The sequence below is a fragment of the Dipodomys spectabilis genome, unplaced genomic scaffold, assembly GCF_019054845.1.
Source record: "Dipodomys spectabilis isolate Male_0828 unplaced genomic scaffold, ASM1905484v1 ptg000380l, whole genome shotgun sequence".
Taxonomy (NCBI): Eukaryota; Metazoa; Chordata; class Mammalia; order Rodentia; family Heteromyidae; genus Dipodomys; species Dipodomys spectabilis.
In genome coordinates, this window is record NW_024871057.1 from 894303 (window position 1) to 909817 (window position 15515).

At 48.7% G+C, this 15515-nt stretch overlaps 1 protein-coding gene across 3 annotated transcripts in view; it reads left to right on the forward strand.

Moving 5' to 3' along the window:
* Gfra2 (GDNF family receptor alpha 2) overlaps positions 1-15515 on the forward strand; it is a 75275-nt gene that overhangs the window by 23669 nt on the left and 36091 nt on the right. For all 3 annotated transcript variants that reach the window (XM_042667230.1, XM_042667232.1, XM_042667231.1), the window contains one exon: positions 11083-11437. In XM_042667230.1, coding sequence (XP_042523164.1) covers positions 11083-11437 — 355 coding nt within the window. The remainder of the gene's footprint in view (positions 1-11082; positions 11438-15515) is intronic.

The following is a 15515-nucleotide window of genomic DNA, read 5'->3' on the forward strand; positions in this document are numbered from 1 at the left end:
AGATGACTTTTTTTTGGCAGATTGGCCAGCTCCCCCAAGATCTACCTTCCCCCAGAGTGCTTGGGATGGTTGAGAGGTGAGGGGAAAACTGGAAGTCAAGTGGAGACTGTAAGGGCTTCCAGGGTGGGTCTGAAGAGAGCAGTGGTCTGGATACGCAGAGCGGTAGAGGATGAAGGTTCAAATCCCACCACCTCCCTGGACTTGATTGACAGCCCAAGAGGACTGGGAGGTGAGGTGGTGGGGAGTACTGATCTGGTCATCTCTTGGGGACACTGAGATAGTGGTTTGTACTGCTGCTATGGGGATTGCAGGGGTACAAGGCCCAGTGGTAACAAGGACCTGAGGCCCTGTCTCTTGGGTTTCCTGGATGGAGCACAAGAACCCTGAGACCTTGTTCCCTCTTGCTCATGGAGGAGGAGACAAGGACTTTCCTCTATGGGTCATAGTATGTATAGGCTGGGACACATAGGGTTTGGCCTCTTCCGCTATCAGGATGAGGTGAATGCAGCAGAAATAGAAGGGAGGAGGAGGCTCTGTCTAGCCAGGTAATACACTTTTTATTTTTACTTGTTTTTTAGCCAACCCTTATTGCATCCATGCTTTTGGCTGGAAACTCTGGGAGTCATTGTGTTACTCAGCTCTACATTACTGCCATGAAATGCCCAAGGCAGCTAACAGATAAAGAGAAAGGCTTGTATTTTTGGAAGTTTAAAGCTCAACATCTGTTTGGTTTCTGCTGAGAAGATGGCAGGACATGATGGTGTAAAGCCTGTGTAGGAGTAAACAGTCACATGTTGAATTTGAGCAGAGAGGTCAAACTCAGCCTCTCCTAACAATCCTGTGTGGAGAACTACCCGTGACCTAAAGGCCTAGCACTAGGCTCCGCCTCCTGAGGGTTCTGCCTCCTGAGTGTTCTGCCACTTCTCAGTAGTGCCGCCCTGGGGACCAAGCTCTTGGGCCACATGGGCCCTTGGAGGACATTTAAATGACCCCTAAACTATAGCAGACATTACTTCTCCAGTATCATGTTTCATCTTGATGGTGCCCAGTGTGTAGGCAGTGTGGGTGCTGTCTTCTCATTTTACAGATGAGGCAAACAAGGAGGCTACATAACAACCTGTGCATTCTTGTCCTGCTGGCCTGGGCTCAGCCCTGGGAGTCCTTCACCTCCCAAACCCATCTTCAGCAGGACGCAGAGTGAGCTTCGGGCGAAGGGGAAAATTCCTTATGTTTATTTGACTCTAGTTTCCCGTGTGAGCTCTGGACAGGGAGGAGCTGCTTGTTTGTCATCCTTGACCCCTGGTGGAAGGGAGTAAAAAGCAAAAAATGAGTCTGGAAGCCGGGCGCTGGTGGTTCACGGCTGTAATCCTAGCTACTCAGGAGGCTGAGATCTGAGGATCGCAGTTCAAAGCCAGCCTGGGCAGGAGAGACCATGAGACTCCTATCTCCAATAAACCACCAGAAAACCGGAAGTGGTGCTGTAGCTCAAGTGGTAGAGCGCTCGCCTTGAGCTGAAGAGCTGAGGGACAATGCCCAGGTCCAGAGTTCAAGCCCCACGACCGACAAAAAAAAAAAAAAAATGAGTCTGGGGGTTGTATGACTGTAAGGATGAAGGTGTGGAGGGGATTCTCTCTCTCTCTCTCTCTCTCTCTCACTTCTCTCTCTCCGTACATGTGTATGTGTTTCACCTACCATTTTTTTTTTTTTTTTTTTGTCAGTAGTGGGGGTTGAGCTCAGGGCCTGGGCACTGTCCCTAAACTATTTTGCTCAAGGCTAGCACGCTACCACTTTGAGCCACAGGTCTACTTCTGGTTTTTTGAGTGGTTAATGGAGGTAAGAGTCTCACAGAGACTTTCTGCCCTGGCTGGCTTTGAACTGCGATCTTCAGACCTCAGCCTCCTAAGTAACTAGGAGGAGTACAGGCATGAGCCACTGGCACCCTGCTCTGCCCATCATTTTGTGTCAACTGGTGCCACCATTCTGAGATACCATTCCTTCCCCATCATTCTCCTCTAAATCTCCTTCCTCTCTTCATCTCACTTATCAGTCCTATATATTAGGTTATTTACGCATCTATCACCAGAATTCTTTTCATTAGAATAAAAGAAATCTCTATCTTTCCTGTGTGCAGCTGGATTTGTAGGACCTTGGGACTAGTGTATGAAAATGTTTGTTGTTTTACTGCAATCTTTGATTGACTGCTAACTGCAGGGTTATGGTTGCTGTTTATGGAGTGCTGCCACCGCCTCCACCACTGCCCTTGTGTTTGTGTGTTGTGTTTGCATAGGACGCAAGCGGACTCCTTTGGGTCAGTTATTGGTTGACCTGTGTTTTCCATCATAGGACCAGAGCAGGGGAGGGCCTGCTTGACCTGAAGGCCTCTTGCCCTTCTGCAACTTGCCTTGATATATTGTTTGATGAATAGGTAGGAGAGTCACTGAGTGTAGGAGACAATTAGTTCATTTTTCATGTGAAGAAATGAGACCCAGAGAGGGACAGGAGTCTTACCTGAGGTCTTACATGGCTGGATAGACAGACATAGACTTAGCCAGGTTCTCTGCCTCTGCTGTAGTGACAGACCTGCATAGCCTGGCCCAGGGTACCAAGGTGAACAAGAGGCAGATCTACAGCTGTGTGTCTCGGGGAAGGAGGGAAGTTTCCTGGAAGGGCTTGGAAGTATTCTGGAAGGCTGAGCCTCATTTCCTTCCACAGGGAGATGCCTGTTTGTGGCTGGAAATTCTCTTGATGAGTGGGGGGAGGAGTAAGGGGTAAATGAAACCCTCGAGAAAACATGACAATAGAGGGTCTGCTGGGCGGGCCTGTATATTACGTGCTGTGTTGTGTTGTGCTGTGTTCTGAGTGTGAGTGTGTGTGTGTGTGTGTGTGTGAGTGATTATGGACTACTCAGCCTCAGCAGCTTGAGAATCACAAGGAACCTGTGAAATACAGATGCCTGGGCACCAGCCTCAGACCCTGGACTTGGGATGTCTGTCTGTCTGTCTGTCTGTCTGTCTGGGGGTCTGAGTCACACATGCCCTGAGTTTGAGCACCTCTGCTTTAAGACTGGGTGCATGTATATCGATGGCTTCCAGCATATTTTTGTATCAACTGCTGTGCACTTCTGTTAGTTTGTTTTTGGCATTTTCGTGGTTCTGGGGTTTTAACTCAGCCTTATGCTTGCTAGGCATCTGCTCTACCACTTGGGCCATGTCTCCTGTCCTTTTTGTTTTTGTTATGTTTTGATTAGGGCCTAGCTTTTTGCCTGGGTTGGCCTGGGTTATGATCCTTCTATCCACTCTTCCCATTTCCTAACCAGCTGGCATTACAGACATGTACCACTGTCCTCAGCTTTTCATTGGTTGTAATGATGTCTCTATAATTTTTTATCTGAGCTGGCCTTGAACCTTGAACCTTGATCCTCTTGATCTTGGCTGCTGGTAGTAGCTAGGATTATGGGCATGAGCCACTTTGCCCAGCTAGCAGCGCCTTTTAGTGAATTAGAAAGATTCAGGACTAATGAAGATGTCAAAATTCAGGCCACAACTAGGTAGGTATTGAAATACATAATATATATAAACTGTGAGTCAAACTTAAAAAATTTTCACTTAAGGGCTGGGAAGGTGGCTTAGTCATAGAGTGCTTGCCTTGTATGCATGAGGCCCTGGGTTTGATTCCTCAGCACCACATAAGCAGAAAAAGCCGGAAGTGGTGCTGTGGCTCAAGTGGTAGAGTGCTAGCCTTGAGCTGAAGAGCTGAGGGACAGCGCCCAGGCCCAGAGTTCAGGCTCCCCAACTGACCAAAAAAAAAAAAAAAAAAAACCAAAAAACAAAAAACAAATTAAGAGATTTCAAGGAAAAAAACTTAAATACTAGTACAGCTGGTACTATGAATAGGATCCAAATTACATGGCCATATTTGGGCAATTGAAGTTTACCAAACCCAGCTCTGCATAAATGTAGAACAAACAGGTAGCAAGGGAATATCGGTTGGAAGGGTGCTCACATGGCTGCTGAGCAAGGTGCCCCACTGCCAGAGGCAAAGGTTGGGGCTCGGGCTCGGTTGAGAGCCAGGGGTAAGGCAGATGTGCAAGGGGTGGTGTGGAGCCTGTGGTGCAGAGGCCCTCTTCCCTTCGGCATCTGGCTGCACTGGCCCTTGTGGAGTATGGAGGGGATAAAGAAGCCAAGATGTGTCCCCAGGGGCCGGGGCTGGCAGGCTGAATTTATTGAGCTTTTACAAAGTGCCAAAGCATTATTAAATCCTACCCCCTCTCCAATGGGCAGCTGTTTACCATTTACTCTTTGGCTCATTTCTGCTTCTCCTGCTACAGGCCTGGGGTACCCACCGAGGAAAGGGTTGGGTCCAGGCTTTTGTAGGTCAGCCAGACGCCACATGCATTTCCAGCTTCTAAGTTGTTGTCAGGTCCTGGGGTGGTCTCAGCTCCCTGAGTGGGGAGAGCTGGGGAGCTAAAGGAGTACCTCCTGTTCCAGAATCTTCTGCACATTTTGATCCAGGGGCACTGGTGGGTGAGGTTTGTGTGGAGAATAACCTACCTTTTCTTCCACCCTAGTGAGAACTTGCCTCATAGATGGGGGAGCTTTTGGTGGGTGGAAAGGCAATAGATGGGCTGGAAAGGAGTGTGCTGTGTGTCTGGCATGTGTTGCCCACCCATTGGGCTTGTGTGCACCTGGCTGGTCTCCAGCTGGACAGCCTGGAGCTTGATGAAGGCTGGAGGGGGTGACTCTTCTCTGTCATCCATTCTCAGTGGATAGCGTGAGGGAAGGCAGCTTTTCAGTAACGAGGCAGTTACTGTTTGGATCACAGCCTTTCTTGATTTCTTTTTTCTTGCTTTCTTTTTATTATTATTTTTTTTCTAGGAAATTTACCAAGTTCAGACCCAGGGGTTTACATGTCCCGCCCCTAGCAAACGCTTTCACTATTCAAGCTCCAAATGGAAGCCACTGGGGCTGTAATTACACTGGCATTAGCTCCGGAACATGCTGGGAGGAGGGGAACGGAGCACCTGGGGGACCTAGACACAGCCACAGGCCTAAATTAGCTGCTGTTCAGCTTGCAGTAGTGGCCTGCTCCTGCCTCTTCTCTCTCCTCCACCTTGGCCCCAGGCCCCTTGCTCTTCCCTCCCAGTAGCCAGGTGGCATTTGACAGGTGTGGAGACTGGCTGGTCAGGGGACCTGATCCTCCTCAGAGGCAGGACCTCCCTGGTAGCCTTTGTGTTCCCAGATGCCCTGGGTTCTTACACAGCCTGCAGTATAGTTTCATTGCAGCTTTGGAGAATTCCTCCAGTGGCCCCACGCTCCAGCACGGTCAGATTCCTTGTCTGGCTCTCCAGCCTCTTCTCTTGTTATTCTCTCCCTCTACTTCCATTTCCAGGCACAGTGAATGGCGTTCTGCTTATCTGCACCCTTTGTCTTTGCTGTTTCCTGTATCTGGGACTCTTTTTCCACTCTCTTGGCTTTCCCTGATGCTCCTTCATGAGTCGGAGATGTCACTGTGTCCCTGTCTCCTGACTTCCAGGAGGACCTTTCCTCTTCTGCATCACATCTTCCTTACAGGGTTTAGTTAGCACTGGCATGATAGCCAGCATAGACCGACTGCTTCAGCTGTGTCTCAGGCAGGGTTGCTGCCCTGCTGGGGAAGTGCCTGACACAGAGGCCTTCAGTCCAGATACAATTTACTACTGGGTGCTGGTGTCTCATGCCTTTAATCCTAACTACTCAGAAGACTTAACATCTCAAGATCCATGTTTGAAGCCAGGCCAAAGCAGAGTAGTCTGTGAGATTCTTAGCAATAAACAGGTAGAAATCTGGAAGTGAAGGTGTGATTTAAGTGGTATTGTGCCAGCCTTGAGCAAAAACGCTAAATGAGAATGAGAAACCTTGAGTTCAAGGCCCAATAATGCCCTCCCTCCCCCACATTTATTGGTAGATAAGGAAAAAAAAAAAAAAACCTTGACTTGCTTTGTGCTTTTTTTTTTTGTCAGTCATGGGGCCTGAACTCTGGGCCTGGGCGCCGACCCTGAGTTCTTCAGCTCAAGGCTGCACTCTACCACTGAGCCACCTTCCTGCTTTGTGCGTTAATTCTCCTGTTTCAGAGCACTTTTAGATTCCTAGGAAAATTGAGGCTCCTGTGTGCTCCCCTACCCCGTGTACAGCCTCCTCTCCATCAGTACTCCCAACATGGAAGGGTGTATTTGTTAGAACCAAGGCTCTGGCCACCAGAGCTCTGGCCTGCCTTCGCTGCCTGAGTCGCTAGTGACATCCTGGATTGCCTTTGCTCTTGTTCATTCAGTGGGTTAGGACATTTGTGTAATGATGGGCCTCTACCATGTAAGTGTCATGGAGAATAGCGCCACCGCCCTTAGCAAGCTCTGTGCTCCACCTACTCCCTCTGCCCTGCCCTGGCCTGCCAATTACAGACCTCTTCACTGTCTCTACTGTTTTCTCCAAAATGTCATGTAACTGGGATCTCATGTATAGTTTCTTTCATATGCAGTCCCTCCATGCCTTTTGACAGCTTGATGGCTCATTTCCATTTTAATCACAGAATGATATTCTCTTGTCTGAATGCATCCTTAGGCTTTTATTTTTACAACAAAGAGAGAGGGAACCTGAGCTGGGAATGATGGCTCAAATAATCCTAGGTACTTAGGAGGTAGAGATTGGGGAAAAGTTCTCAAGACTCCTTCTTAACCAGTAGATGTGCAACATGGCATGTGCCTGTCATGCCAGTGACAGAGGCAAGCCCAAATAGGAGGACTGTAGTCCAGCCTGGCCCCGCATAAAGCAAGAACCTATTGGAAATAACGGACACAAAAAGGGGCTGGTGGAGTACCTCAATTGTTAGAGCACCTACTTAGGAAGTTAGCAAATGTGAGGGCCTGAGCTTTAAACCCTTAGTACCAGGAGAGAGAAGAGAGCGGGAGGAGAGGGAGGGAGAGAGAAGTGGGAGGGAGAAAGGGGGTGGAGAAGTTTTCTCCTTCTCCTTCACAGGCTGGGTGTGGAACTAGCTGTTATGGCATTGGCTCTGTCCTCATTGATGGACCCTCAGCTCTCACTTCTGAGGACCTTCTGCCTGGGCCCTACCTTAATACTTGTTTGTTCCTGGTCTTGTTTTGACCCTCACTTAGTTTCCTTAATAGTACTAGTAACATTTTGGAATACTATTGTTCTAAGTACATGTATTCTTTCATTCATCTAATATTTGAATAGCAACTATGTATCAGACACTGAGCCCTTGGAAATTCAGGGGCTGTCCTGACCCTTTGCGGAACTTAGATTTGATACAAACAAACAAAGAGTTACTATGCACCATGGCTACCCTTATTATAGGAAAAATAGGTCCCAGTAGGGGTTAAATGGAGCAAAGGGACTGTTACTATGCCCAAAGTACTCAGGAAGGATTCATGGATAACATTTGCGTACAGACTTGAATCGAATGAAGAACTACAAAATCCCCAAGGCTATCATAAGGGTTAACATTGAAATTGAGTGGTCAGGAGGAAGGAGTATGGGGTAAAGCCACATACAGCAGTGCTGGCTCAAGGAAACATAACATATGCCATGGGTGTGGAATTCTACATGCACAGATGTGAGATAATAAATGCTTTGGTATTCACATCAAAAGCTGAAAATCCTTTGTAGAAGATAGAGATGAAAGGTCTATAGCTCAAGGTCAGATGGGGCAAAAAATGGAGACCCAATCCCCAAATAACCAAGCTGGGCGTGGAGATGCACAGCTATAATCCCAGTTAGGTGCAAGGCAGAGGTAGGAGGATGCCAGCCCAAAGCTTTTCCTGAGCAAAAGTGAGAGACTCCATCTGAACTAAAAGCACATGAGAGCAAGCAGGGCTGCCGTCAGTGGTAGGTGGCTTGCCTAGCCAGTACAAGGTCCTGACTTCAATCCCTAGTACAGCCATGAAGAAAGAGTTAAAAAATGTTGATGAATTTAATTTTGATACTTTAACACCATAGTCAAACTGTTTTCCCTTCAACATGTAGTCAAAGTAATAGATTTTCAGCTTCTTAAGTATTTGGACTCTGGTGTGTATTTCAAAATCTTGTATGTATTAAAATGTGCTAGCTGCATTTCAAGTTCAATGGCCACACGTGTCTGGTAGCTGCCATATTGGACAGCCATCAACACAGAGCCTGGCATGTCTTGTGAACACTCTGAGTGACACAGAGAAATGACACAGGATGCTTTGGGTCAGGAATGATCTCTGCCTTGGGTTCTAGAAGGTTCATTCCAGTTGCCTGATAGGGGCAGAGAGTGGAGCAGGGGCCCAGGCATAGAATGGTGTAGTTTGGACCAAGTGGTGGATTCTGCATGCATTTCAGGGGCAGAACCTCTGGACTTTCCCAAGGTGGAGTGGGGAAGAGAGGAGTTGAGGGCAACTAGAACTTTCGCTTGAGCTCCTAGGAGGGTGTAACTGTGATAGAATGAAGTAACTGTTGGCGGGGAGTGTAGCCTTTAGGGGTTAGGGTGTGAGATGTGAGTATTGAGGTTTCAGGCAGAGTTGGACAGATGAGACTGGGATTCAGAGGCAACATCTCAGCTGGGGAGGTGAACATTGATTGATGGTGTAGGAGAGCCGTAGGAGAGCCCCAGGGAGCAGGTGCATGGAAGGGAGGGCCAAGCCCTGGGCAGAAGACAGGAATCAGCTAAGCAGGCTGAGCAGAGAGGTGTCAGGGAGATCAGCAGAGAACAGAAGGCAAAGGAGCAGGGGGTTTAGGTAGGAGAGTGTCGTTCTCTGTGTCCTGATGATGGACTTGGGGGCCATGAGGCCCAAGGGCTTCTGACCATCCATGGGTGGTGAGGGGAGGAAGACATTAATCTGAAGCGGGCCGAAGAGAGAAAGCGAGGAGAGCAAACCACAGCTAGTATAAGCGGCAGAAAAAGGTGCAGAAAAATGGGTTGCTTAAGGGGGTGTATGTGATCATGAGAAAAACTCTTCTTTTTGGTGGTGCAGGAGTTTGAACTCGGGGCCTGCGTACTTGCTCTGCAGGTTCTTTACACTTGAGCCACTCCTCCAACCTTTTTGCTTGAGTTATTGTTGTTATTTTTTGTAATAGGGTCTCATGTTTGTGTGCCTGGGTCAAATGGGACTGATTTTCTTTCCTCCCTGTGTGTCTTGTGTAGCTGGGAATAGAAATGTACACCATCTGGGCTGGCCTTAAACTGCAGTCTTCCTGATCTCATCCTCCTGAGTAACTAGGATTACAGACATGAGCTTAGCCTTTTTTTTCTTTTCTTTTTCTGATGGGAAATGTAATAGCCAATGAAAGTGGTTTAGTGAGCAGATAATAGGTGAGCTCATTCATGCTTCGATCCTAACAGTAGCCACTGTCTTGCAGACAAGGAAACGGAGGAAGGTTTTAGTCATTTGCTCAAGGTAACACAGTGGATAAGTAGCTGTGCCAGAAGGTGAAGGTTGATGGCTTATTTCTTGAAGACCCAGTCCTAGCGACTGTGCAGTTGTGTTCCCTGGTTTCCTAGCCAGAGTGCTTGGCTTTTCCAGGCTTACTTGGCTCTGCAAGGCTTTGGCTTCCTCTGATCATGATGCACACATAGCATCTAGCAGAGATCTGTGTAGAGGTGGGGCTTGAGAGACCCTTTAACGATCAGGTGACCAGAATACCAGGAACTGCATGCTGCACATGCTCAGCCATCAGGCCTGCCATGAGGAGAGCATGGCCTTTATTGGCCTGTCCCATGTCTTCCTTACCCTGAACAGGAGCTTGCATGGAGGAAGGGGCTCCAGAAAGACCAAAAAGCTCTGGATGGATGGATAGAGATGAAAAGCAAGGCCCTGGCTTGTCCGCTCGCTGTCCCTGGCATACCTCTGTGCTGGGTGGTCAGGTTCTTGCTAGTGTGCTGGGTGACTGTGTGTGTGTGGAGTTCCCTTGCACACTTTCACCTCAGTTTCTTCATCTGTAATGTGAAGAGGCTTCTGCCTTGTCCACTGGTATTTCAGGGGTGTGTGTGTGTCAGCTTCCTCTGCCTGCCATGGGCCAGAGGAGAAACATGGCATAGGTGGGAATTGGCTGGTGGCGGTGGTCAGGTTGCCTCTGTGATGTGTGTCTTCCTGGAGCAGCTAGCCCTGACTGTGGGAAGTCACTGCACGGAAGCAGAGCCACTCCTGTGTTGTGCCCTTGACATTCTACTTGTTGGTTAGAGGCACAAGATTCCTAAGTTTAAATATATCTATCTGCCCATTAATGGGTTATATGGTTAGCTCTTAAGGTCCATGCTGGAGACAGCTCTGACCTGACAATTGCAAGTCTCCCAGCCCAGGGATTCCTATTTGGAGGGGTCCTCTCTGAACTGAAGTTCTGCTAGATGGGCTGTTGGAGGGAGGGAAGTCTCTGGGGCCCTGGTTTTGTGACCTTAAGTCAGTCATGTAATTTGCTGCATTTACTTTTCTTGTGAATGGTCGGAACTTGTGCTTGCTAGACAGGTGCTCTATTACTTAAGCTAGGCCTTTAACCAATTTTTTTTCGCTTCAATTATTTTTCTGGGAGGGTCTCTGTTTTTGCCTTGGGCTGGCCACAGACCACAATCCTCCTGCTTACACCTCCTCCCATGTAGTTGGGATCGTGGGTATGGAGGTATCTTGAACTCCTCTCTGTCTCTGTCTGTCTGTCTGTCTGTCTGTCTGTGTTTAAATCCTCGGTTGGCCTCTGACCATAATCCTCCCAATTTCTTTCCAAAGAGGTAGGGTGACTGGTTGGGCTACGGTGTCTAGCACTTATTTCCTGGATTTGTAAACAGGGCACACACTGGGTTGCATGCCTTTTAGCCTTGTGATGAGTGAACATTCACTATCTTAACTGCACACTGCTCACTCTGTGTCTGGCAGAGTCCTGAGGACTTTCTTGATGGACCTGTGTGTTGATTCCATAATTCTCACCCCAACCTCAGGAGCCAGGGTCCCAGGAAGCGAGCCCTGCTCCACAGACGGGAAACAGAGTCAAAGAGCAGTCATGTGGAAGCATACTGATCTCAGGCACCCGTGTCCCCTGCGCCTGGCTGGGCCTCTGACCTGCACTGTCCTTTCTCCTCTAGGGACAGGGGTAGACCCGGTGGTCAGTGCCAAGAGCAACCACTGCCTGGATGCCGCCAAGGCCTGCAACTTGAACGACAACTGCAAGAAACTGCGTTCGTCCTACATCTCCATCTGCAACCGAGAGATCGTGCCCACCGAGCGCTGCAACCGCCGCAAGTGCCACAAGGCCTTGCGCCAGTTCTTCGACCGGGTGCCCAGCGAGTACACCTACCGCATGCTCTTCTGCTCCTGCCAGGACCAGGCCTGTGCCGAGCGCCGCCGGCAGACCATCCTGCCCAGCTGCTCCTACGAGGACAAGGAGAAGCCCAACTGCCTGGACCTGCGCAGCCTCTGCCGCACTGACCACCTGTGCCGGTAAGAGGCTGCACCTGTGGGTGTGGTGTGGCTGGTTTTATCCCTTCTCCCGGTTCGCTGGAGCTCTCTGGATTATGTTGAGCCCAGCGCAGGTGCTACATCATTTGTCACTCATTCATTTCATTCCTTTATTTGTCCATCCATCTATCTCCATCTAATCATCTGTTTTTCTGCCCATTTATGAATTCATTCACCTTTCCTTCCCTTCTTCCCTCCATTCCTCCTTCCCCCCTTCTTACCTTCTCTCCTTCCCTCCTTCCTCTGTCCCTACTTGCGTTTATTGTTGGCTCATTCTACCCAGCGTTATGCCAAGTATCTCGCGGGAAGTCAAGACGAATCTCCGAGGAGCTTATAATTAAAAATCACTAACTCCTAGAGTCTTGGAAGAAGAGGGACTCTAGATAATTTGATATTCTTTCTAACGAAAGTCCTGCCTAACTTCCTTCAGAGAAAGAAGGTACTTTTTGTAGTGCCAAGAGCTAGCTTGCTGCAGACTGAGAACTGATCAGGCTAGTGTTGGCTGAGAATGGATTCTGGAGTCTGACAAGGCTTGTTTCAAATGCTGTATTTACAACTTATTCTAGCGATGTGACTTTGAACCAGTTTGAAAGGTTTCCTGAGCTTGTATCCGTCCTCCTGACATAGGAATACAAATACCCACATGGCAGGCTTATTGTGAGCATGTGTCCAGAGTTCAGCACAGAGCCTAGTGTATAGTAAATGCTTTGTAGATGCGTTGCCTAATTGTCAGAAAACATTTTGTTTTGTTGTTAGAGTGAATTGAAATTTGCCTCTTTATAATTCTTGTGTTGTCCTCTTGGTGCAAGTAAGATTTGGTCATTTGGAGATAAACCCCATGTTCTCCATAGAACACCCCCTACAGGAAGGAAATAGGGAGAGAAGAACTGGTTCCAGTCAGTGGGATGAGGTGAGGACACCAGGCTGAGGGGCATCGGCCTGAGCCTGTTGGTCCCAGGGAGGGAGCCTTGAGCCTCTGAGTCTAGGAAAATGAGAAAAAAAAAGACCAGGAAAGGCTAGATAGAGGCAGAGAGGCTGGGCTTGCAGGGTTCAATGTGGGGTGGGTGCGCTTAGTGAGAGTCTGGGCAGGGAGGCTCCTGGACAAATGAAGAGCACCATAGTTACAGGTGTTTACAGGTCGTCAGCTGGGTTCTGAGCATTGTTTAAAGCCTTCTTGTCTCATTGAATCCTACACCAAATCGATAAAGTCAGTATTATTATCTTTATCAAGTGAGGGGAATAGATTGAGAGTAACTTGCCAGGTCATACAGGGCACACATTTTGGAGTTGGGATTCAAGTGATACTGCTTTTTTCCCCCTCCCTTCTTCCCTCCCTCCCTCTCTTCCTTTCTTCTTTCCTTTATTTCTTTTGGTGCCAGTCCTGGGGCTTGAACTCAGAACCTGGGCACGGTCTCTGAGCTTTCTTGGCTCAAAGCTACTGCTACAGCTCCACTTTCATGTTTTTGGTATTTTCTTCCCTGGTTGGCTTTGAATTGTGATCCTCAGATCTGAGCTTCCCGAGCTAGGGTTACAGGTGTGATCCATGAGTGCCCAGCCTTCTTTTATTTATTTATTTTTGTGTGTGGCTACTATGGTATACTGCTCTCAGGTAACGTAGCAGCTGAGGAAGTGGGGGGAAGGGGATTGTTTCAGAGAAGAGTAGTAATGAGGCTTTGCTGGATGAGTGATTGGCTGAGGTTCCCTGGAGGCAAGAACCATTTGCATTTTGTTTACTCCACATCTCTTCTTGGACATGGAGCCTGGCCCATGGTGAGCACTCCATAGACAAGAGTTGAGTGAGTAGTGACCGCCATGTTTCCTAGTTAAGTGATTATGGGTGATGGAGCCTATAGTGGGAGATGGTGATGGACACATAGCATTTGAGGTAGCCGGGGAGGGGGACCATCGACGCCTCTTTGGCAGTATCTGGGGGCATTAACCTAGGAAGCTGAACTCAAGAGAAGCCGGAGAGAAAGGATGGATTTAGGGACATTTTGCTATCACTGGTGATTAAAGTCATCACAGTGTATGCTGTTGTAGGGAAGGTAGGTGGCACCCATGGTGGGGGCTAGGTTGGCAGTGCCTGCTGATTTGGGTGACGTCAGCAGTCAGGTGACTGTCACAATATGGGGGGCAAGGGCTGGACTCTGCTGGAATCATGAAGATTTCATAGGGATGGATGAGGGAAGTGGAACAGGTGGTCAGAAAGCTTGAGAGATTAGAAGACTGGCCAAGAAACCAGAAGAGAAGAGAATTCAGTGGAAGGGAGAAAGCAAAGCTGGAGAGAGAGAGAGAGAGAGAGAGTGTGTGTGTGTCTGTGTGTGTGTGTGTGTTGAAAGCTGATTTCTGTAGGCTGAGGCCTGTTGGGGAGGCAGAGGTAGAGGCACTGGGTTCAAACCACTGTCTTCAGAAGGAATCAGAGCTGGGGTCCGGGGCTGAAGAGGGATGTGGGATGGAGGCAGCGTCTTTTCAGCTGGGGAGAGCTGGGCCTGTGTGTACATAGAAAGGGAGGCTCTGTTTGTTTGGTTTGGAAAACAAGCTCTGCTGGAGTTCAGAGAAAGGACTGAGCACAGAGCTAGCTGCAGGGCTCAGGGAAAGCCCTGTGAAGACAGTGGGCTTTCTCTTTTGCTTACTTAAAAAAACACACCGTAGACACACACAGACTGAGGCGATTTGAAATAAACCCGTGCCTACAACAACAGGAGGGTTGGCCATAGGAACGGAGCGAGTGCATATTTCAGCTGTGCTGTCTGGCAGAGTAGTGAACTTGAACCCCAGCTTTCTAATGGCTGAGATGAACCAGGAGCTGGGAGGGACACATAATTCCTAAAGCACCGTAGAAGGGAGCCAGTGAATCTTAGCTGGATACTGCTTTCTCTCCTGGATTAAACGCTGAAATGAGTTTGGCCAGCCACCTTCTACATAGTGACCTAAGCGGACAGAACAGATGAAGAATTGGGCCTTCAGGAGGCTGGTAAAGGCTAGCACAAGGTGCAGTTCAGCCAGCCTTTACCACACCTCATGCCTACAGGTGGGCAAGGGGTACCCAGAAAGTAAGTAGGCTTCAGAAGAGCTGGGATGGATGTCTGAGACCTCAGACATCTAGGAGTTTTATAGAAGTGATAGGCCCCTGGCACTTGCTCACTTACTTACTTTGTCTTTCTCTTGGTGGTATTGAGGCTTGAACTTGGGACATTCTTGCTTAGTCAAGTGCTCTACCTCTTGAGCAGTGCCACTTTGAGGATGGATGGTTCCGTGTGTGGCTCCTGTGGATTGAGTGTCTTATGTGAGACTTTGAGCCAGGGGAAATTCAGTGGCTCAGTTTTGTGTCTGTTTGAAGAATCAGAAGGGCCTTTATTTATTTATTTATTTATTTTTCTGGAAATAGCCAGGAACAGGAGCATCGGTTGGCACATGTCCCTATGGAACCAGTGTTTAGAAAGCTTGAGATGGCGGAATCTTAGGAGCTGAGGAGCTGAGCTATGCAGATGAGCCCCTTGCCCTGGGTTGTGGATTTCAGTGCTGCATCAGGTTATTGAGTCAGGGACACAGCTGGCGTGGGAAGGTCTGGGGTTCTGAGTGGGAAATCTGGGTTTCCCATGTGAGCTTCTACCTTGGACCAGGCCTTATCTCTGCTGAGCTCCCATCCCAACCCCTGAACTCACCCATGTGCAAATATAAGATGTGGTCCTCTGAGAGGGAGGGCGGGGCCTAGACCTAGGGTGAACCTGGCAGGAGTCTTGGGGGCATTATAACACCTCTGCAAAGTTGAGGTTTGAGGTGTGCGATCAAGATGCAGAGATGAAAGGCAGGTGGAGGCTGGAGCGGGTCATCATGGCGTCCCTGGTTAGACACTTACATATGGGCTCTGGATGGGCCTTTTCACTCCCTGACCCATGGTTTTGTTACTGATCAAACAAGGATGCTTAGCACAGGCATCTGGAGAACTCGGGGGTATTCCAGGTTTGCGGTCTGGATTCTTTCCAGTGGCTTTGCAGGCTGCTTTCTGCTGCTCCTACCCCTGCCTCTTGGGCTTACATTCCTGGAGACATGAGCTCTT